At 37.5% G+C, this 24,577-nt stretch overlaps 1 protein-coding gene across 13 annotated transcripts in view; it reads left to right on the top strand.

Moving 5' to 3' along the window:
- The window catches only part of PPFIBP2 (PPFIA binding protein 2), a 197,166-nt gene that overhangs the window by 147,512 nt on the left and 25,077 nt on the right, over window positions 1-24,577 (top strand). For 9 of the 13 annotated variants that reach the window (XM_067532157.1, XM_067532151.1, XM_067532158.1 and 6 more), the window contains 11 exons: window positions 4,406-4,514; window positions 5,841-5,873; window positions 7,781-7,842; window positions 10,788-10,863; window positions 14,324-14,430; window positions 14,651-14,715; window positions 14,939-15,007; window positions 15,272-15,332; window positions 17,765-17,806; window positions 20,831-20,984; window positions 23,547-23,579. In XM_067532157.1, the coding sequence (XP_067388258.1) occupies window positions 4,406-4,514; window positions 5,841-5,873; window positions 7,781-7,842; window positions 10,788-10,863; window positions 14,324-14,430; window positions 14,651-14,715; window positions 14,939-15,007; window positions 15,272-15,332; window positions 17,765-17,806; window positions 20,831-20,984; window positions 23,547-23,579 (811 nt within the window). The remainder of the gene's footprint in view (window positions 1-4,405; window positions 4,515-5,840; window positions 5,874-7,780; window positions 7,843-10,787; window positions 10,864-14,323; window positions 14,431-14,650; window positions 14,716-14,938; window positions 15,008-15,271; window positions 15,333-17,764; window positions 17,807-20,830; window positions 20,985-23,546; window positions 23,580-24,577) is intronic. The other 4 variants (XM_067532155.1, XM_067532159.1, XM_067532156.1 and 1 more) reach the window with 3 other exon arrangements.

Here is a 24,577-nt window from a genome sequence, read left to right as displayed (position 1 = left end):
CCCCATGAGTAACTTTCATAGAGTTTTTAAGGCCAGAATGGATCATTGGATCATCTTGAATTTTACCCAGTTATTCAAGTATTGAGCCCAAAAAGTTGTGTTTGACTAAAGCGTGTCCTCCAGGTGTTACCAGATTTGCCCATCACCTTGAGGTACGCTCATTTACTAGGGTTACTTTTCTTGGGGGGGGGAGGGGGGGGTTAATTCTATTAATGTACTGCTTGTGTCACTTGTGTTTTCATATGGAGCTTTATTTCTCCCTTCAGTAAGTCCCCTCCCAGTGGAGCTACCCTGCAGGACCTAAGTTTCCTCCATCCCCAGACTCAAATAAACACCCACATTCACACACACACATTCACAGATTAACAGAGTGCATCTGAGCGGACTGGGTGAAAACAGCACTTTTAAGATGACACCCTTACATGCCTCTGGACTCAACAGGCTGGGCAGAGCAGCACTTTCCAGCTGACCCCCTCATATGCCACAGGTTCAGCATGTCGCTATCCTCACTTTCACTCTACAATTATTCTGGTAGTAACCCACTTAACCAGCAAACCCCACAGGATTTTTGGGCGTTACAGGGATCTTTGGCTTAGGTAAAAGACGCATTGCTGCAGAGCAAGATAGGGAAACCGAGAACATGAAGGAGTAAATGAAGTTTGGAGAGAGTCTGGCAACTAGCTTGATTATAAAAGTTATTTTATCGCCAGGTATATAGAGTAATAGCTATACAAGGAGAGATCAGTAAGCAAAACAGTTACAATATTACACAGTTTCAGTTGGGGTATTGAGGAAATCTAGACCAAGTCTGATTACAAGTCAGGTTTAGAAAGTTATACCTGGAGTGAGAGAGAGAAAGAAAGAGAGATTAAATTAGGTCTGAGGGAAAAAGTGGCCTTAACTAGAGAAGCGAGAGAGAGAGTTGGGGTCTCACCACTCAGCACAGCATGAACCAGTCAAAAGTTCCCAGGAGACAGGCTATTCAGCTTAGGGTCTGGAGTGCTTGAGACAGGCAGAGCCCCCAACACGCTCAGTCAGGAAAAGGTGAAGTCCTAGTGGACTTGATGTAGCTTTTAGATCCAGGCAGAGTTTTGAACTATGGTAGGGGTTTTTGTAGGGAATAAATAGTGGTTCAAGGGAGAACACTAGGTTTGTTTATGGGTAAACAATGACTCAAGGGAGTATACCAGAGTTGTTTTGTTTAGGCTGGACAATAGGAACTGATCATTCCTTGCTATGGGCAGTGTTCCTTCAAGGGAGCTCACAATGCAATCAGGCAGATTCAAAGAGGATCCAGGCAGTTATAGACTAGTCAACCTAACTTTGATACTTGGAAAGATACTGGAACAAATTATTAAACAATCAGTTTGTAAGCACCTAGAGGATAATATGTCAATAAGTACTAGCTGACATGGATTTGTCAAGAACAAATCATGCCAGACCAATTGAATTTCTTTCTTTGACAGAGTTACTGGTCCAATGGATGGTGAGGAGGGAAACAGTAGATGTGATATATCTTGATTTTTAGTGAAGCTTTTGGCACAGTACAGCATGACATTCTCATAAGCAACCTAAGAAATTGTGGTCTAGATAAAATTACTGTAAGGGAGATGCATAAGTGGTTGAAAGACCATGCTCAAAGAATAGTTATCAATGATTTGCTGTCAAACTGGAAGGAGATATCTATTGCAATTCCGCAGGGGTCTATCCTGGGTCCGATGTTATTCACCATTTTCATTATTGGCTTGAGTAATGGAATGGAAAGTATGCTGATAACATTGCAGTTGACATAAGGCTTGGAGGGGTTGCAAGCAATTTGGAGGACAGGATTAGAATTCAGAATGACCTTGATATATTGAAGAATTAACAAAATGAAATTCAGTAAAGACAAGTGCCAAGTAGTACACGTAGGAAGGAAAAATCAAATGTATAACTACAAAATGGGGAGTAACTGGCTAGGCAGTAGTACTACTGAAAAGGATCTGGGGATTATAGTGGATCACAAACTGAATGTGAACCAACAATGAGATGCAGTTATTAAAAAGGCTAATATCATTCTGTGACAGATTGTACCCTTACAAAACTATGATAAATCTTATATAAAGTATGCCTTACGAGGTATCACTTGAAAACTCATAATTCATTGATCATTATTGTCCTGGTAAAATATATGTGGAAACATTGTGTAAAGCTATATGAGTCTATTATATGCTGTTACTAAGGGAGGAGAGAGATGATTTTGTGTCCTCTGTTCTCCCTTCTTAGGCCATATCTATTCTTTGAGAATCATCTCCAGCTGGGTTTCATGTGACAATAAGTCTGTTTGCCAAGATGTAAATTTCTCACTCACACCCCTCTTCCTGCCAAAGAATGGATGCTTACCCAGGTGATTGTCCAATTCAGTTTGTTGACACCTGGCTGAGGCGTCCTTTTTGCCTCTGAGGACTGGTTTGGGCTGCTTACCCAGATTTGGAATATGCCTTAATAACATCATATACTAGAATCTTATAACTTTACATACAATGTTGCCACACACATTTTACCAGGACAATAATGATCAGCGAATTATGAGTTTTCAAGACATACTTTGTACAAAGATTATTACAATAGAGTGTAGGGTGTGGATACAGTGGTGTATTCTGTCACAATAATAAACCCATTTTCTGCAACAGTGACAATGAACTTTGTAGATCTATGGTAAATGTTTTGTCAAAACAATGTGTGGTCTTTTATCTTTAGAAATAATGACAATGAAAGGGGAAAATGGGGGAGTGTGGAGGCAGAGGGAGGAGGGGAAAAGGAAGAAAAGAGGGAAATAGACTTCTGGATAGAAATGGGGTATGGAACTGGAAAGTAATATAAGTGCAGGGGAAAGAAAAGGAATAGGAAAATTAACTGTGAAGATGACATGCAATTGAGTAAAAGAAGAAAAATGAGCGTTTTTAGGAAAAAACAAGACTGAAGAATGGGGTGAAGGAGACAAGTCCAAATCTGGTATTAGGAAGTCTGCACTTCTGTCTTCCTATTGCTCCAAGTACTGAAATAAAAATCTGAAATGACTCGCTGGCTGTGATATATAAATCATATTAGTCATCGAGAAGCATGGTAAACATTCAGAGGCACAATAAGCTGAATTCTTATGTTCCATGAAGATTTGCAGGCAGAAATGATGAGCCTTTGCTGCCACCCAGCTGCCTGTTCCTTCATGTCAAAATGTGTTTTCATCTACCTAACTAAATCTCTCCTCTTCTTCCGTGTCAAGTCATAGGTTCTCAAGACATTATAGTTCAGAAAAGTCTGGTCACACCTTACACCCAAGATGCTAGATACTAAAGTGATATTGCTATTAGACATGTCATGGATGGACCACAGTATATTTTTACAGGGGCAAATGCACATAGATAGCTTTCAATGCTTCTAAAGATGCACAAAAATCTGAAAATGGTGCTGCTTTCTCAAATAGTCTAGTGTGCTACAGCCAGCTGCTCTCAGACGGACTAACATGACATAATAGTGTAATTATATTGCTAGCTGGACAAGTCCATATTTCTGTCCCTGTTTTATTTTTGAGAAATTTTAGCATCTAAGATTTTACCCAGTCATAAGGGCAGCCTAAATTCTAATAGGTGTAAATGAACTATTGTGTTTTGATCCGTATGTGTGGTTGGTTTCAGATCATGCATTGCTTTTGCCATAAATGCCATCTAAAATATCTGATGCAGTTAAGAGAGAGCAAAGTTTTACCAAATGTCTGAGAGCAGTGATCAAGCTTCGTAGAAGTCAACAGTTTTCTTGTGTTTTATGATTTATCTTCTTTAATAGGATAGACAGAAATATTATGTCACAGTAGTAGAAGCTACCTCTAATCTGAACTATAATTAACATCAAAATAGTGATCCATGACTATGGTGGAAAATGCAGGGTTCTCTTCCAAGATGTGAGGAAAGTTTGGGAAAATACTTTGTTCTCTTGGAGTAGCTGTTGTAAATGATCCTCAGAGTTCCCTTTTTACACTATACTGCTGGCCCAAGCAAAGCCTTTTATGCACACCGTTGGGAAAACAACTACCCTTAATGCTTTCTGTCTATTCCTAGATTACTTACCAAGGAAACAGCCTGATTATTTGATCAGAATGTACAGTCCTGAATCCTTAAAAAATCCCACCATCCCTGCAAGGCATTTCCTGTTCTGCAGGCTAATACCATTGAAAAACAATGAGTTCCTGTAAAAGGCACATCCTTCCTGAAGGACTGGCGCCATTTTTAAGTATCTAAGAGTGTCATAATGTTAAAAGGAGTTACAAATCAGGGCCTGGAATCAAGTGAAGTGACTTTTTGTTTGGGAGTTGAGAATGAGTGGGAATCTAGTGATGGTGACATTCTGAATTTCTGTTCTGTTCTTTCAGGCTGAAATAGCCCAGCTTCAGGAGCAGTTAGCTCTCAAAGATGCAGAAATTGAACGTTTACAGAGTCAGCTCTCCAGGACCTCAGCACACAATGAAATTACAGAAAGAGGTAAGAATGGATGGGGAAAAAATGAAAACATTTGTCTTCAGTTCTGTGAAGCAGCAACTACTCAGCATTTAAAGCAATGTAAGACATGATAATACTGCCTTCTAAGTTTTTTTCTTTTTTTGGTGTGGGAGGGTTAATGTTGCTCTACTGACATCCAAATCAGAGAATTTGGTATCCACAGAAAACTTCGAATGCAGAGACCTTTGTTCTAATTTGAAAGACCATTTAATGTTCTTTTTAGCCATATATTTGTAGATTATTGATCTCAAAGTTACATGAAAGGATATTTCCAGTTACCTTTTTTAAAATAACCAAACTGTTCTTCATCACTTCCCAGTCATAGCCATGTGCAGCCCCTGTGTATTCAAACATTCCAAAACATAACTTGTTAGGACCACATCATCCCCTGGTTGGAACTGAATACCCATCAGATTCCTTTGTGTAAGTCTGCACTGTCAATAGGGAACAATGCTACACAGAAGAACTGGGCCCCTCCTTCACTCCCCTTCCATTTTCAGCAAACCTCACCAACATTCCCTGGAGTGTTGACCTCACTCAACTTCCATCGGATACCGGGATACGGGGGGCAGATGATGCTATAGGCCCAGGACGCCCTCCTTCACCCCTCCCAAGGAGAATTGCTGAGTCTAAGTCTCCTCTTCCAGAAGCGAAGGAGACAATCTAGTCCTTTACTGTTGTATCTTCCATAAGGGGTGAATGCCTATGCAGGCAGCGGTCTAACACCATTGTACGTGTATTTGGTGCTAGTCAGCTGTAGAGCTTGTGCATGTGGAGTGTTGCAAGATTTGCAAGTGGCACTAGAAGATACAGTCTCCCTATAACAGTGTTTTGAAACTTTAACAATTAATTGAAAAGGAATTTTTCCATTAGGAAAATAGTTTGGCATTTTCTACAGGATGTTCAAAGAATTGTAAAAAATTACTATAAATTACCAATAAGTCAAGAGCACCGCACCTTTCAGTTTTCCAATGGGGGCCTTTCCTGCTCCCATAGATGTCAATGGTAAAACTCCCTGTGATTCCAATAGGGGTAGGAGCTGAGCCTAAATTTGTGAGTACCCTAATGAAGCTACTGTATTGGTATATATTTGAATGGAAAGATATGTGGTAATAGCAATATCTCCTCTTTAAAAAAATGCCAATTTTTCTGGTCAGACTTTCTGGTTTTCTTCTGAGACACACAAGAACAATAATGTCAAGATGTACCTATTATGCTTGAATCCATATTCTGACTAAGTTGCCATACAGTATCTAATCTGTGTTTTTTCTACATACTTTATTTGACTTTCACCATTTACCATCGTAGAGGAAGTATATAGGAGGAGGCTAAAAGAAAAATGTAAGCCTTGAGATTCACTTTTGGCAATATCTTAATGTTCGTTTTCACACAAATTATAGCTAAAATGCACTTTGGCAGCAATAATTTAATGTCTGCTTATGTTCAGCTGCTTTATCATAATGTAAATGAGACAAATTTTCATTGTTTGCAGCAAGCAGACAGCTATTAGCCCTGCTTAAAGCTTGAGTCTGATTTATCACTTCAAATAAATATGAATGAAATCTCAATAGCTGGACTTTAAAAGGACATTGTCAAGGTTAATAGGCCCTAGATTTAACCTTCATTTTTTTATTTGCATGTAAAGCTCATGTGACAGCTGTTTTGTGCATGTATGTTCCTTTTTATTTTTCTCTTTGTGGGTTTTGGAGATGAATTTGTTTGAAAGCATGATGCTTCTTTTCACCATTGAGGTAAATAAGGAAAACGTTTTGGTAAGGAAATAGATTTTCATTCAGACTTGTTTGGGGTTATTACAAACAGCGAGAATGAAGTTTATTTTAAAAGGGATTAAAATACCTTGACGCTGTTCTTTTTAAAGTCTAATAGTGATGAATGAAAATTAGTTCCAGGTTGATTTTTTTAAGTTTTTTTCCCCCCCCAAAAAATAGCAGCTTTCTTTTTAAATCTGTCTGATTGCTTGCTCACTGCTGGTTATTGTATTTGTTTTGATTTGCTTGTGTTAGTGCATGTCACATGTTGACTAAATGCTGTTTTCTGCAAGAGAAACATGTTTGCAATACACTAATTTAAATGTCTGGTAATATATTAATCATAGCCAACCACTGCAAAATATATGGAACTGGCGATAACTAACTGAAATTAATAATTTAAGTATTTATAAACAATTTGAATGTGAAGCTGAATGTTCAACCTTAAACTATTTGTTGTAAAAAGATTTACTAATAACACTTTTTGCAACACTAATTCTTTCCCATTTCCTTATCCATTGCGTCACTATCTTTGATAACTGGTAGCACAGTTCTTTGTGAACCCAATACATCAATTAAAAATGTCCAGGAATGTGTTCCTTGCATGGGAGCTACAATAGACAAAATATTTTTAGGCCCTGCTTGGTCATCTACATTTGGTTAGTACAAATGGGGATGTGAGAGAGTCTGTAGAAGTAGCACATGGAGAATTGATGGTAGATTCGGGCCTCTGACTATTTAAGAAAATCCATTTTAAAAGTTTTATATATTCCAGCAATACAGATTTGTGAAGACACACAATTTTTGCCTATGCACTTTCATAAAGAACCTACAAATCTTGCATTGTAAAGATTGTGATATGCATAGTACAGCTCTGTACTCTGGCATTTTTGCCAGAGACTGTGCTCAATTATTCAAATTTAGAAAGCTTTTTAATAGATTCTGGAGTCCATGGAAACCTTTGCCATCTACAGTCAAAACTACAAGAAGACATTAAGAATTACTGCACAATGTCAGGCTTTCTGATTTATTGTTTGTTGATCTTCAGGCTTCACAAATATTCTTTAACCACTTTTCATGTAAACTATAGATCATTCTCCCCAGCTGGAAGGTAATTTATTTTAAAATTATTTCCATAAATGTGAAAGAGAGGAGCCTCTCAAATCTCTAGGGAAACAGGTATCAAATCTTTTCCACTTGAATTTTTAGGAAAATAAGACGTTTAAAACAAAAACCATTATATTGTATTCATTATACATAGCACCTTTAATATCACAGCAATTGGCCAGGCTCAGCTAGTTGTAATTGAAGAGACTTCCAAAAAGTGCAATCGTCACAGTTTATTTATACCATGTACTGGGCAATCAGATGCCTCAGGGATGGGCCCTGTATAAGAACCTCAGTAGAATAGAACAGAAATGACGATCTAGATTAAATATAATATACATTTTTACTTTTAATATTTTAAAACTATTTTAGATCAAGAAGTTCAGCGACTGAAGATAGGAATGGAATCGTTGCTAGCTGCAAATGAAGAAAAGGTGAGGAAATGGTTAGGATTAACTTGCCCTTGTGTAGTCATAATGGAAGTATATAATTATTTGCACCTCTGCAGTGATCTAAAATGCTGCTTTCATAAAGCCAACATCACCTTGAGTTGCCGCATGGGGTTATGGGACCTATGGGATTAACCTAGAAAGGATGATGCTGCCTTTCCCCACCAGTCCAGTTGCAGCACCTTTAAAATGCCTGGGATTCTCAGCTGGGAGCTGTTTTGCCTTGGGAACAGAGATCCAGGGTTACAGGCATCGCCCCTTCTCTGCCCTACAAGGTTCACTGACCTTTCAGCAGCACTTTGTGGCCCTCCAGCCACTATCTTACATGGCTGTCCTGATTCAGATTCTGTAATGGAGTGCTTTGACACTGTGAGTTTAGATTCTGCAACAGAGAGAGTGACCTTTGAGTCTGAAACTGAACTCATGGGTGGAGAGAGCCAGAAGAGTCTAGGAAAAGCCAAGAGAAAAGTTAGAAAAGATAATTTTATAATAAGCAGCTTTGAACAGAACAATGTTTCTACCCTTTTATTCCTCTGCTACAATATGCTAGTTCCTCTGAACTCTCTTTGAGAGTGGAAGGTTTTAAGGCACAATCCTGCAAGATGGTGAGCAGCTTCAAATCCCATTTATTTGTTGTTTAAATTGTTTTTCATTCTTGCAAAAAATAAATAAAAATTAAAGTTTGGGTTTTTCAGCTGAGTTTGTAAGAAAATTACAGTCTGGGCACCATAATAGCAAAAAGGCAGGTGAAGATGTGCATTAATAAGTTGTTAGTACATTCAATAGATGTGAGGTGTGGGCAAGTAGCCTCCTAATGCACACTCTCACATGTAGGCAGAGAACACTGAAAGGGTAAATGATAATTCTGGAGAATTAAGCATCTCATAAATGAAATGTGACTCATAACAGGCTGTGCTGCTTAAATGGTCAAAAAGCCAAGATTGACGTCTGGACAATGAAAGACGTGGCATTATCTTTTGGCAGAGCTGTTGCAAGTCTGTGTAACATTTTACATTCTAAGAGGGATATCAAATATCTTTGTTCACTTTCTAGTCTCAGGGACTGTAGTCATAGGGACGGGGGACCCATTCCATTAGCACCTATGGAGTATTTAAGTAGCTGAGTAGTGGCCAGTATCGGGGTACATGGGTGTTGTGTGTAGAGCAGCCATCTTGAATAATGTGGCTGTATGTGCCATTTAGAACCACAAATAAAGTAGTCAGATTTTCTATGTATTTGGAAGTTGCTGGGTGTCTCGGTTTGGGTTCAAGATGTATGCCCATTTTTTTCTGAGGGGATATTCCAGTGTCTGCTCTGCATTACAGAGAGACCACCCTGCTGTCTCTATAGTTAGAGCAGAAACTGGATTCCTATTATAAGCCCAAATCTGTGTAGACTTCCTAGGGCATGTAGCTGCAGCCCCTACTCTTTTCCTACCTGGCAAACTCCTACATTCCGTGTCTGCAAATGTACTGTTTTGCCTTGTGGGGGAGAGAAATTAATGTTGTTGCCAGTCTTTACTACTGTGAGAGTCTGTGCAAATTCCAGCAGAGAGCAATGAAGTCTGTCCTTACTTAGAGACAAGAGGACGTTTCCAGCAAATTTTCTGAATCGTTTTAGTTTGTTAGCAAACCTTGGTCTCATGCTGGGTAATGTGCTAGTTGGCGGCATGTACATGTTTGTTCTCTGCTGCACTGAATGAGGCTTCCTTGGCTACAGAGAAGTTAAGCCCTACAACTGGTGTGTATGCAGGCTTTTCTTTAACTCTAGTGATAGAGGCCTGTGTATTGTATGGTGGAAAGTCATTACTTTTATCCTAGGTGCTGTGTGTGTGTGTAAGGGCAGTGGGGGGAGGGCTTAGACAGAAGATGTGGAGTCTGCCTATCTCGTCAGATCAAACTCTTTACACTGCTTGTTAGTTCATCTTTTGGGGGAAGGGAGGGAACTTTGTTAGAGTAAATCAGTTAGTGGTATCTTTCATCATTCACTGTTAAATCCCCAATACATCTTACAACTTGAGGGAGAAACTTACTAAAAGGATGGACCAAGAAGTCAGATCTCTGTTCCGAAATGCTGTTTGTTCCTCTGCTCTTCCACTCTAATGGAAGAAGAAAGAGGAAGAGGAAAAGGAGATGTTGAGCCAGATGCTCAGCCCCACTAAATTGGCTTTGTGCTAGTACAGCAGCGTAAATGGGAGCTAAAACTACCCTAAGGACCAGATTTTCAAAAGAACTTGGCACCCACAGTTGAAGCCAGATTGTGAAATTGAGCTCAGTGCACCCACTCAGACATCTCAGTGCAATAGATTTGAAAAAACTTCTAAAGGAGAGCTGCTGGGTGCTGAGCCATTTTGAAATTCTGACCTTCAGAGGGTAAACTGGGGATTCTCAGTGTGGGGAAATCCTCAGCCAGAGTAAAGCTCTCATATCTGGCTCTATACCTTCCCCTCCTGGTTCACCGTGTAGGAGCATGTTCAACGTAGGAAGGGGATATGGCCAGATCACACTGTACTTCAGTGATCATCAAGCCATCAATCAAGCCAGTGCAACTTAACACAGCTGTGGAGCTACTCTAAGTTATGACCTTAGGAATGGAACTTGGAAGGGTTCAGCTCCTCGACTCATGGAAATTAAACCAAATTTCTTTATCGCTGTGCCCCTGTAAATAAGTGATTTGTGATCGGTATCAAATTAATCTGGGTTTTTAAATATACTAATAAATGTATACATTTCAGCCAATTGTGTGTGCAATGGTAAGTGGAGGAATAGACATTCTGTACTAGGCACATGAGCTTCTGGATGCAGCTCCTATTCAGAATAGGCACAAATCCCCAGGCACCACCGTGAACATATAGCTAGTGATAATGTGTATAACTTACTCCATCTACAAATGTAATTAAAATATAATTTTCCTTAAATGTTTTTTTGCAGGACCGTCGAATTGAGGAGTTGACAGTGTTGCTAAGCCAGTACAGAAGAGTGAAGGAGATCATGATAGCAGCTCATGGTAAAATAAGTGTTGGGATAATGTTTGAATGTCTGGTCTTCCTGAATACTGTAAGTTCTGTAATGAATATTATTTAATAAGGCATAAAAAGTAAGCCACTTGATTAGGCATAAAAAAGGAATCTGTTAAAACTAAATTACAATTTTCATCTTTAACATTTTAGGCATTTAATTTTGGTTAACATGCTGTACTACATTTCAGAAAACTAGAGTCAAAACTGATTGAGATTTAGCCACACCACTCCAATTCATATACATTTGTGTGGCTAAATTCCTTAGTCAGCTTTGAAAGTCTTAACCTAAATGTTTGGTTTACATCATTTAATAGCAGGTTGGAATGTAATTCTGATTTACTCCAAATGATGTCATTAAGATTCCTTAATACTCAGAGAGTTTCTCAATCAATCAAAGTATTTATTGTTTGCTTTTCTAGTAGCACTTAGGAGTCTCAGAATTAGGGCCCCATTTTGTATAAATACAGAGTACAAAAACTCTGCCCTCATAAAGCTCAGAATCTAAAGGCAAGACCAGCAATGGTTATAACGAAAGTGGGAAGAAGAGGAAGCAAAAGCAATAAGCACTTGTGTTAACATAGCTTTGCAATGTGCATGACTAGATGCTTTAATTCTTTAAATTACATAGCAGCATCGAATAACCTCCCACTTCACATCACAAGGACTCAGTCAACAACAGCAGGTTTGTTGGCTGTCTTCTGAAGATAACAAAATAATAATGCATCCTAGTCCAAATGAATCGGGAAATAGTCTATCCTTGAGACCGCAGCAAGGCTTAATATAGCTGGCAATAGTTTTCCATAGGTGATTATGACCATACCACCTGAGTCAGGTAAATGAGGGATAATTGATATTTTAATAATCAGGTTTTTACTTTATCCATCATGAAATATCTGCCCATCTTATTAGATATGCCAAGGAAATATCATCCCTCCTGTCTGCATTTAGAATAGCAGAGCCATGAAGGTAAGACCAAGCATAAGCAAAGCAGTTTCTCTTTAAAAGACCAAGCATAAGCAAAGCAGTTTCTCTTTAAAAGAAAAAAAAGGCATTATAAAATGCACATTTTAAGGACCTGATCCAAAGCCCATTGAAATTAATGGGAGTCTTCAGTTGACTTCCGTGAGCTGTGGCTCAGACCCTAATTTAATACCATTACCACCATTAGAAATCTTACTAAAGGCCAAGCTTGGTGTTTTCACTGCATTAGATTGGGTTTGGAGAGTCCCATACGATCTGTAGTATGATTGCCAATGAGTTTGCCTATACTATTATTCCTTTTCTTCTTGTTACACAATATTGTGAATCAGAGCAGGCAAACATAGCAGCCAGAGTAGTCTTCTTTTCCAGCAGACTTGAAAGACAAAAGAAAAGCTGAAAGCAATTGTCATGTTTTCTGACCTGTCATGCATTTTCATTAGCTGAATAAGGTCTGCTTTTGTTAGGCAGTATTTTCTTTTATGTAATTATAACACTTTCCAGAGACATAATGAAACTCTTATGAGTCCTTTTGAAATAGAATGCTGCAGTGATCCAATTTTCTATTATTAAATACAGAACATTTGGAGAAAGTCTTTAAAATCATTAATGTATAGAATAGTGTGAAAAATAAATTGGCCAGATATCCCTGTTTTCTCTAGAATTCAGAACTGTGTCTCAGGTGAACAACAAAACTAAGTTTTCATAGCTCCTATTTATTTTCAAAAAAAAGTTTGATACATTATGTTGTACTACATTTGGTTGTTCACTCCAGAGAAACCTTTATTAGCTGAAGAGATACCACCAAAGAACTGAAAAGATATTTCAGAGGAAAATGTTAAGATTGGAACTGTCCTACGAGTTTGTGTTGGTTTTTAGCGTTGGTATTTGTTATGTAGGGAGGAGTTTGTTGGTTGGGTTTTTTCCCAGAAAAATGTGGGTTGTTTATATGGGGAAGAGCTTCAAAGCAGCATGCAGAGATAGATCTTCTTGCAAAATACATAAGTAGCTCATGGTAAAAGAAAAGGCAAAAGAAAAAACATTACAAAGAGTTACACATGGCTGTGTTACTTCTACTTTCTCCCCTATGCATGCCTTACATCCACGAATAAATACAAATGCTTTTCTTTAAACAGCATCATTGAAGACAGGTTTCTTTTGTATCTGTTAGTGATCATACGCCGTATGGATCAGTTAGTAAAGGACAGTGAAATGAAGAAGCAACTGCTTTACAGTTCACATAAGCTGGGTGCAATTCACATCACTTAACATTATCCTCAGACTCACATTCTTATGGCCTAGAAACCTAAAAATGTACTATGTGTACTTACATGCTGTAAGCTACTGAGTCTACGTCTGATATTATACTGCTATCAACAATAACAATGCCTTCTGAGTACTTCATTTCTTTCACAGAATGGCTTTGAGAGAACAGCTTCATTGTGGGGAACTTTTAAAGTACTGCACATTAGGCTTCAATATTACTCCATTTATCTGTCTGTGGAGGCGCACACATGCACAAGATCTGTTCAGACACTTTGAACAGGTTCCAAGTCAAGACTTGGCTGTAATTTGATATCTTCTATGTTTCTACAGCAGTAGTTATTGAAATTAGCTGTTGTAACAGGTTAAATCTCAAAGGAAACCTTGCTCTACTCAGATGCCTAGGAGAGAACATAATTCAGAAAGAAACGTGATTTGTCCACCCCTCTAACACTGAGAACAGTGTCTCTTCTTCCACTTCAGCTTCTGCTTCAGATTTACTTTCCACTTGCACACATCTACCTGCAGGCTTCTGTGTCAGAATTAAAGGCTGCATTGACATATGACATGGATTTATTTCATTGTGAATTAGCTTAAGTACTCTGTCACTAAAATCAGAAGAAAGCTGGAAATATTTGTTAGTTCTATGCAGCATCTTTAGATCAGGATGGAGGAACTGTCCCCAGGGGATTCAGTGATCTGGCTGGCAACTGCTGTGGTTTTAAAAAAAAATACTCTGTAGATTGATGAGCTGGAAAATAGAGAATCTAATGAAAGGTGTTCTATTGACATGTGAATCATTACTGATCGTCATTATAGATATTCTGTATCAGGATAAAATGACACTGGATTGTGACTACCAGAACTTTAGGTTATATTTCTGTATTTAAATAAATGCCGGTATATTACTTCACTTTGGAATGAAGTATGAGAAACTGGACTATGACAGAGAATGCTTGCTCTAGCACATGTGCCTTTTAGCACCAGAAATGCAGCATGTGCAGTGACAAAAAAACCAAACATGATATCTATATAATATCAATTTGTTTTATTTATATATAGATATATTGTTCCATTTTAAAATCTCACTTTAATGTACTGTATAGGGTAGTTGCTTTTCTGAGAAAAAAGAATATATAGGAACGCATCAAATGTTCATTTAATCTGTTACCTTATTTAATCACTTCTATCCTTGAATTCTTCCAGGCTCTTCAGAGAGAATTCTGTCTGGCAGCAGTGAAGAGGAACTTGAGACAAGTTTGAGGAAGTGGAATCTCATGAATAAGCCCCAAGCAGAATTACTTAAACCAGAGGTATTTAACAAATATATTGTTGAGAAGCAGATTCTTCCTTCAGCCCTGCCATAACAGATTGTCTACATCACTGATCTCAGTATGGTTGCAAGGGAATAACTCAGAGCAAAATTTGGCCCTCGATGAATTTATTTGTGCATATGTGTGCGTTCAGTGGGTTAGTTTTCAGATTCAAATACGTATGGACTAGAATCAAAACTGGGATTCATATTTTACACAGGTACCTCCGGGAGAATTGTCACCAACTACGGTGTCTCTACTGCCACAAAAAACTCTGGAAATCAGGTAAGACCCTTGTTCGATGTTGTCCTTGTAAATTGTCCTAGGTCTAAATAACCTATTCAGATATTAACATTTAATCTTGTCTGTTCCTACAAAGCTAACAATATTTGGTGAGATGAGGACACGTTGCTTATTGTGTATGCTTACAGTGCTGACTTAGCAATGTCGTTAAGAGGTATACATAGCACATAACATTTACAACAAGCTATATTATTCTGATTAACAGTGGAAGCATTCCAGTTTCTTCAAATAATCTTATTTCTCCACATGAGGAATCCTTGGAAACCAGAAGTAGGTAAGAACAATATTACTTGAAACAATTATCACCAGGATTAACTGAAAGCTGTAGAACAATTAGTCAGTAATCTACTGGTAACTCTGCCAGTTTTTGCGGTGTTGATGGTCTTAAAGATTCCTATCAATTGCAGACTATTCCCAGAGTGGTATCACACTATTTCTCTATCATTTGGATAATGTATATGATTTCACAGATGACATTTTGCATTAATTCTTGTTGGTTTCTTTTTAATTTTCCAATTTCATTATTTTGTACTTTAAGGGTTCCACAGAAAACAATGTCAAGTAGTCTAGAGGACTTGCAAAGTGAATCCCTGGAAAAGGTTGGTTCATAAGTATTTATAACTTTTAGCATTTAATTTGAATTCTAAGAAATAAATGTCAATTTTATACATATGTCTGTTTACATATGCTAAATGTAATCAATACTATATTCAACCAATACTATATGTAAGAAAGGCTTATGATACTGTAGTTTAGATCCTATTTCTCCCCCATCCACGTCTGAGCTTAGAATGAACAAAGTATTTGTGTTGTCCACACAAACACATCCGAATATTCAGCTTTTCAGCTAAATAAGGAGAAAAGGGAAAATGCATTGCCATGAAATATATCCAATGTATAAAATAGTCATGGGAATTAATATCCTTTTGAATTGCACACCCAATATGCCTTTAGTTTCAGGACACATGATCATGAGAGTTGTGAACTGGGCTACCCTACAAATAAATAGTGTAATTTTTTTACATATTTTTCTCTTGAAAAGTAGATGTTTTTATTCAGAGTCAGACCTTTTCAGGCCTCAATCTTACACTGAATTCATAAAAATATTCTATTTTCATAATATATTCTTCAGATTTAGCATCTGACACCATGAGCATATTGACTCTTACTTCCTATAAAATGCGTATTAGGAAACTTTTAGTGGGCCCTGATTGACCACTATTAGCCAATTCTGTTTTATAACATTATACAGTATTTCTTCACCATATAATTTCACCTTATCAGCAAATTATAATGCTTTTGCTCAGACTAAGATGGAGATAACCATGAACACAATTAATACAATTGTTTTATATGCTTTAAAATAACTTTAAGTCCTATGAGTTGCAAGGACTTTAATGGTAACAAACTTTTTAAACTATAAATTAAATCACAATTTAAAAAGAAATTAAATTGTTAAATATTGAGGCTACATTACTATTTCTGCCCAGGATTGTGGTTTGATTGTTTGCTTGTAATATATTTGTTACTTTCCACGCTAGACTTCTGATATAAATGGCATTATTGAAGCTGGTATTTAAACAAGGGCAGCAATGTTGTTAATGACAAGGCCAAATGCATTTCAGGTTGGCTTCCTTTTCACTTTGCTTAAGTCTTATTTCAACATGATCAAATGGATCATTTTTTTACTACCTAAATTTAGGTTTTTCTCCAATACTACTTACATTTTGCCAGAGTTTTTCCGATTTTTTTTGTATGCCAGCCATAATTACTAGGTTTGTGTAATATCCATGCACATTAATGCCATTTTAAAATGATGTATCAGAGTAACCATATTCAGTAAAAATATGGTTAATTCCAAAATTTCTTCTAGATTTTCCTAAAATCTTTTCTGTGGTATTTTGATTTGTTAATATAACTGTAATCTAATAAAATGTGTTTAAAACTTATTTTGCACTTATTTTATGTAGTGATGCATACATTAAATGAATCAAGGACTAACATTTTTAGTTCCTTGCAAAATTTAAAGATCTATTTTCTCCTTTATGTGCTCCTGTATATACTGTTAATTTTAAAAGGCTATACAGGATGCATATGCAAAGGTAGGTGTGCAGATATTCCAATTTGGGCTCTGTGCTACTCAGATCTCACAAGCTAAGCACTCTAGGGCTTTGTCGATACTTGGAGGAGAAACCAACAAGATGGCACAGAAAATAGCATTACTGAATTTAGGTCCCAGATCAATAAAGCACTTAAGCATATACTTAAATTTAAGCACGTGACTAGTTGAGATGAAATCAGTGTGACCTATGTGCTTAAGTGCTTTACTGACTATGGTTGGGATTATTCATATGTTTAAAATTCAGTACATGCTTACTTGCTTTGCTGAGTCAAAGCCTTAATAGTAGGTATTCTCTTCCATTGAGGCCGTAATAGACTAACACTTGGGGCAGTGTGTTGCTGGAGGAATGTTTTACATGGGATCTAAGACTTAGATCCTTTTTACTTTAAACAATTAAAGATCCCAAAGCATTTCTTTTTTAAAATTGAAGTTAGCCTTATTGACCCAGCCAAAGTGCTGTTTGCGTAATTACATTCCTAGCTAAATTCTTCATACAGCTTCAATTAGATAAGATATTCTTCACTTCCTATCCTATATCATTCTGTAATATTATATTGTGGTCTGTTAAACGGCTGACATATTCAACCCCACAGCAGGCAATAAATTATTGCTGGATGAAGTCATTCTTAATCTTTAGGACTAATCCTGCTCCTGTTGAAGTTGAAGGCAAAAATCCCATTGACCTCAACAGAATCTAGATGTGGGTCATCTTTGTAAAGTTGTTGGGGAAAGACACGTGAGGGATATATTATTTAATGAGGAGAGAATAGACCTCTTAATATCTTCAAATAGAATCGCTACTTAGAAATCAGACTAAAATTGTTTTGTGTTGTGTGTATGTTTATACTAACACTTGTCTGTTACTTTTTTCCATCAAACTTTGAAATTACCCTCCCTGCAACTCCGTAGTATGTAGACGGGAAACCAGTAGAACCTGTTGTAGAACAAGAGGTATATTGATTGTATCTTAACTCCTTTAACATTTACCTACTGTGATTGTGCATTGATGGAGTGGTTACTTTTTCACTTCTCATTCAGTCTCTCTTGAATTGTTCTTGTATTGTTAAAGTATTGATATGTTTAAAAAAAAAAAGTAGGGGGAGGACTTGGGAGGAAAAGCTCTGTAGTCTAATAAGGAAAATAAAAACAGTTCTTTAATCACTCTTCAGTCCAGCAGAAAAGGCATAACGAGATTTAGCGTTTGGAAGCTGAAGCTAGACAAATTCAGAAAAGAATTGCAGTGCAACTTTATAACATTGGGAGTAATTTATCATTGAAACAACTTACCTAGGCATGTGATGGATTCTCCATTGCTTGCTGTCTTTAAGTCAAGACTGGATGTCTGTCTAAAAGAGATGCTATGGCCAGCTCAAACTGGAGTTTTCATTTTGCTCCAGAAATCTTTGAATGAAGTTCTTTGGCCTGTGTTATGGCAGAGGTCAGATTACATCATGGGTTCTCAAACTGGAGGTCGCGACCCCTCAGGAGGTTGCAATGTGGTTATGTGGTGGGGGTCACAAGCTGTGAGCCCCGAGTGCTGCCACCTGTGGGGAAAAAGACCTGCATGCCAGGAGCCCCGCCGTTGCTCCTCACTGCCCTTCTCACAGCCCCCTAGGTGTGTGCGGAGGAGCAACGTTCGAGGGGGGAGCAAACAGCAATATCAGCTGATCCATGCATGCAGGTCAGTTTTCTGGGGTGAGGGGTGCAGAGGTTAGGGGCAAAGTGGACACAGTGCAAGGGTTAGGGGCAAAGCAGTAGAGGGGAGCCCGCAGGAGTTAGGGGCAAAGAGGGAGTGAGGAACCCAAGGGAGCGAGGAGTGAAGGGGGAATCGGGAGCCCATGTGGGCCAAGAAGTCACACTCAGAGGCTTGCAGTGTGAAAGGTGTTACCAATATAAAAAGTTTGAGAACCACTGGATTAGATGATGACAATGTTCCCTTCTGGTCTTAGTCTATGAAATTAGACAAACAAATTAATATTTCACAATATAGTGTATGCATAATCCTCTTTCTATGAGAGCCTGATGCAACTCTCATTGAAATCTGTGGTAAAAATTGCATTGACTTCAACATCAGCTGAATAAGACACTGTGTGAAAAATAAGACACATAGCAGTAGTTTGTATCTTCACTTTTATCCTTTTATCCTCACTAGTTTGAGGGAATGGGAAGGATTTAAAAAAAACTTAGCAACAAAACACTGAAAATAATATTTATGTACAAAGTTACATATGAAATGTAATAGCCGTGTAAAATAAATTACACATTACTCTTTTCATTATACATTTCCCATATATTTTTAGTAGCCAGGGTTTCTATTGTATCTATTTTCTCCTGCAGCATGCATAGTATAGGTAAAGCTAATACATGAGGGTACCTGGTTTATTTCTGTGGACTAAATATGTTTTGCATTCTCTCTCCTCATGCATTCCTTTCCTTTCATATGCTCTCGGATAATGCCAAAATAAACATTTAGCAATATGGTTCTGATCCAAAGAACACTCACAGCTCCCATTGTCTTTAGTAAAAGTCAGAGGGTGCTCAGCACTTCTCCAGAGAGGACTCGGTATTTCTAAATTTGTCCCACTTCTGCAATGTGCAACGAGTCCTCAGCAATGGCCTCTCCTTTCATTTGGAAGAAACCCTGATCAAATAATGATATCAACATTCTACTGAGAAATAACACTTACCTGGCCAAGTTTTCAAAGCTGGGGACAGCAAGTACCCCTGTGAAATCCACACTTCAGCTTAAAAATAGTCTCTCTAGATGTGTCACGAGATTTGCATGCACAAATACAGGTTTTTGCAGGCACGCATGCAGTTTTTTTTAATACATCCATCATACCTATTTAGAGAACTTGGCCCACCAAATTAGGTGACCTTAGAGAGGTTTATTACAACAAAACTCAAGTGTTTTCCCATTCTTATCTTAGCCTATATAATAGAAAGGTAAATGATCCTTTTGTACCGCTCACTTTCAATACAATATATTGAATGTTGATGTTTTGAGGGTCTCATGCTGTGAACACTGGCATAGTACCATTGACTTCAGTGGCATTATACACAGGACTAAGTGCTATGGCTGGGAGTGAATGTAGATTGGGCCCTACTTTAGTATGAGAGAGGAAAAAATTGTATGGAATAGTTAGTGGAGTTCATATAGCCATTTTAAACAGAAATTACCCTAAAATATAAGTTAGTCCATGCTTTCCCCTTGAAGAATTGTGTTAAAACTATCGATAATTTTTTTTTAAAGCACATAGGTTAGTGCAAGGTACATTAAATATATGAAAATTATTTTAACTTTGTGTAGTTATTTAATATACTTTTATAAAATAAATGTTTTATAATAGCATCCATACCAAGATACCACTTTTCTTATAAAAATGCCCCTTTGGTTTTTGTAAAAATGTGTCTTCTATTTAATATTCTTTGCTTTGCATCTGTATTTATACATTGCTACTAGAGATGGATGATTACATTTGGCCTAAGTTTGATTCAAACTCAAGTGTTTCAGGGTTGATATTTCAGTAAGGTGCAAGTCTGTGTGTGGGGGGAAGGGAGCATATAGAGAACTGGGGAGGGTTGGAGGGGAAGGTGAAATGTGGACAGAGCATATACAATGAAACTATGGGTGGGAAAGCAGGAAAAGAAGGGCAAAGAGAGAAATTCTAATGACAAAATAAATAAATAAGTATTTAACAATACTTCCTACTTTAACATCGTATATCGGTACCCACTGTGCTGCTTTAGGTTGGAGGGTGGGCAGGGAAATATTCTATCCTTTGTAAAAAGCCATAAGCTTCCCTTTAGCTAGAAAAACATGTTGCTGTGTTTAAATTGAATTATCCTTAGAGGAAAACCATGGTTTTAAAATGTATTTGTGACCTCCACATAGCTTTGCCTCTGCCTTGAATGAATACAATGCCTTTGTTTTATAAATATTATACAAATAATCTGTGGTTTTTTAAAAAACAGAATAAACTTTATGTGAAGAGTAGTAAATATCAGACCTTGCCAGGGAAACTTCTTCGACCCACACACAATGGAGATCACGGAACATACAATACACCCACTTCTTTGAATGTACTTGGAATGAATGACAATGAGGACAACGGTGTACTGAGCCTGAGTACGTATGCATACTTCCCTGCAAGTGTTTGAATAATTGTGTATAAATATAAACAAGCTCCTTTATGAGATCCAGCTGAGATAGCAAACGTTTTATACTCCTTTAAGCTAAAATAGTGAGTTGTTACATTCAGAGGGTTTAAGAAGAAAATTTCTGTTCCTTTTTAAGAGGGTACTAAAAATCAAAATGATGCATTAACTTACCTGATTGCAAAGTAAAGGATGACTCTAAGGTCAGTGTACTGATTTCTGTTACATTGAATGATAAAACTGTGCTGGCATCAGTGACATGTGCTGTTAGCTAAATCATTTTGTTACGCAATGAAAAAGACTGGAAATTTAAAGGGGATTGTAGTGGATAACAAACCTCTGTTGTTTAATATCAGGACTTTAATCAAGTCCCTAGCACACGTGACTCTATGAATAATAAGTACTAATTGTTCAATTCATAGCTTTCCTGGGAACTCCAGAGCTCTCTGATTGACCTCTTTTGATAACCAAGATAACCAACTGCTTTATCATTTGTTTTTAAGCCCTGGTCTACATTTATCTGGAAATTCGGCAGCAGTCGACGGGAGTATGCAAGCTACGCAGAGTAGTTTGTGTAACTCCCGTCGACTGCTGGGCTTCCCTTCTGCACGGTGTCTTCACTGCACTGCGCCAACAAAACCGCATTCCCATCGATGCAACGCTACGCCACTTGAGGGGGTGGATTTACTGCATCGACTTCCTGATCGATTGAGCGGGTCTACATTGACTGCTCAATCGATCCAGAAAGATAGATCAGGTGGCAGTGACTTTGCCGCCGTCAGTATAGACATACCCTAAGAAAGTTATTTAAAAGAATTACTTTCCCCCAAGATATTAGCCGTCTGACTAAAACAAAAAATCTGTATTTTATTCTTTGTTTACAGTCTAACCATCATGAATGCAAACACTTTCTTCAGGTGAAAGTCCTGGCAGTCTGTTATTATCAGTATGTTGCATATAACTCATTGATACTAATGACACTCATTTACTAGGGGGAGAAGAGACCCATCAGATTTAGAACTTGGAGGAAGACGTTTAACTTCTTTTCAAGATGTTCCTTGTCTTAAGCATGTATTTTGTGTATTAAGGCCTAAAGTTACATACCTAAAATGGAATTTTCAAAAGCATATAAGGAGGGTTAGGTGCCTAAATGCCTTTTGTGCCTATGTGCTAAATCCATATTTAAGCATCTAATCAATCAAATCACTTAAGCATGTGCTTAAGCTACATATATTAAGTGCTTTATTACATAAGGCCCTAATTCGGAGTCTGATTATCGAACGTGCTGAGTCCCTACTCCTCCTGTTGATCTCAGTTGCAGTTGTGGATGTTCAGCAGCTCTGAAAATAAAGCCACTTATTAACTTGGGTACTGACGTAAGACACCCAAATTTGAAAATGTTGCCCTACACTCTTCGTTCACTATTATTTCACCTCTTGGCTATAGCTGTCAGAATTTCTGGTGATTCAGAATAAAGCAGTTTGGAGCTTTGAAAAGAAACCTAAGACTCAGTATGGACCTCAGTTTTAAATTAATTTGTTTAAAAAAATACATTTCCCTCCACAATATTGCAAAGTGCATTTAATAATTCCTCTGTGAAAAGTATTATATTGTAATATAGTTATTACATTTTCAGCAGCACCGATTAACACCAAAGCAAAGCAGTATAGTAGTATACTGCACTAAACTATCACAGTTAAGAGAAAATATTTTAGATAGAAAATTCCTATTTATAAAGGAAAAAAATCTTTCACGTGATCGCCAGATTTTTGTGTTTTACTGATTCTCTGTATTTTATGGAGAGTTCATACACAGGTGTGAGTAGCACATGGACCATGTTGGTTATGCCCTTAGCTAAAAGGTCATTCAAGGATTGGGGCTTTTATGAAGGCAGTTGTTGCTTTTGTAGAAACCAGTGATGAACTTGCAACTATACTGAATTTAAAAGGGTAAATGTTAGTGTTAAAATATGTTTTAAATGACTAAGATTTCTCCAAAAATATTAGAATAGTTATGAATCACTTTCTTTTCCAACTATCATACCAATCTCCTGGTTAGCAAAACAGTAACATATCCAGGAGTCTAGATTTATTTCCCTTGCAGTAAATATGTATTTGTTATTGCTGTTTTGTTTTGTTTAAATTTATTGCATCCTCCATTTCCCCATTTGTAATGAATTCCATGTAGCTTTGGAGATTGCTCCTTTTGAGATGTTTATTGATTTTTGAGTTCTACAGTACATTTGCAACACATTACTATTGACTGGGAAGGGGTTAAAAAAAGTATAATTAGTAATAAAAAAAATGTCATCCCCATCTGTTTTAATTGATAACTTGTGCAGAACTTTTTTAGGTTTCATACATGCCATTGCATATCCACCTTCATTTACAGTGTAACTTTGCTTTCTGTCATTTTTTCCCCTGCCTTTGATGCTTGGTTATTTATTTCTTTGCTTTTCTATAACTTCAATTTGTTGGATTTTCCATCACCTTTGTTTCCTCATCTGGCTTTCTGCTTCTTGGAATGACTGAAGATCGCATCAGGAGTGTTAGTGCACCAATATTAGGTACTGTATCCAATCAAGATGCAACTGTAATCTAGCTATGAATTTTCCTGCTTGCTCTTTTTTCCATTTTTCTCCTTTAAAATACTATTTGCAGATGTGTGTGGGGAGTCCTAATTAAACTAGGTATAATCCTGAAACAAAAAAACCCAACAGCCTTTCTTTTAAAAGTATTAGGTCTGGTCTACACTGGGAACTTACTTTGGCATAGCTACATCTCTCAGGGGTGTGAAAAATCCACCCCTGAGAGTCATAGCTATGCTGATTTAACCCCAGTGTAGACAGTGCTATTCCAATTCAATGGAAGAATTCTTCCATCAGTTGTTTCTTGGGTAGGTGGATTAACTACAGCAACAGGAGAACTCTTCCTATTGGGGTAGGCAGTGTCAGCAGTGAAGTATTACAGCACCACAGCTGTGCCCCATGTTTTCAGTGTAGACATAGCCTTAGTGTGGCTAAAAGCCATAACCTTTTCAAAAGCACTCAACAATGGACTCACTTTGCTTCCACAGAAGTCTGGTAAAACTCCCATTAACTTGGAGGGGAGGAGAGAGGCCAATGATGAGCGCTTTAGAAAAATCCTGTTCTTATTAAAGCAAAATCTCTTAAGAAATTAGTGTTAAGCTACTAAATATTAATTATAAACTGATAAACATCACCAATACAAATGCTTTTATGTAAACTTGTCCTTTATGCAAAAAACATAATCAACTCTGATTATTTATTATTTGTGTTGAGGTTGTGCCTATAGGTCCCAGTTTTATAGAATCAGAAATGTAGGGCTGGAAGGGCCACCGAGAAGTCATCAAGTCCAGCCTCCTGTGCTGTGGCAGAACCAAGTAAACTTAAATCATCCCTGTCAAGTGTTTGTCCAACCTGTTTTTAAAAACATCCAATGATGGGGATTCCACAGTTTGTTAGAAGCCTGTTTCAGAGCTTAACTACCATTACAGTAAGAAAGCTTAAATCTCCATTGCTGCAGATTAAGACCATTATTTCTT

The sequence above is a fragment of the Emydura macquarii genome, unplaced genomic scaffold (genome assembly GCF_026122565.2).
Source record: "Emydura macquarii macquarii isolate MOO-44397 ecotype Brisbane River unplaced genomic scaffold, CSIRO-AGI_Emac_v2 contig_3240, whole genome shotgun sequence".
In the NCBI taxonomy this organism is placed as follows: domain Eukaryota; kingdom Metazoa; phylum Chordata; order Testudines; family Chelidae; genus Emydura; species Emydura macquarii.
This window is presented reverse-complemented; position numbering and strand designations above follow the sequence as displayed.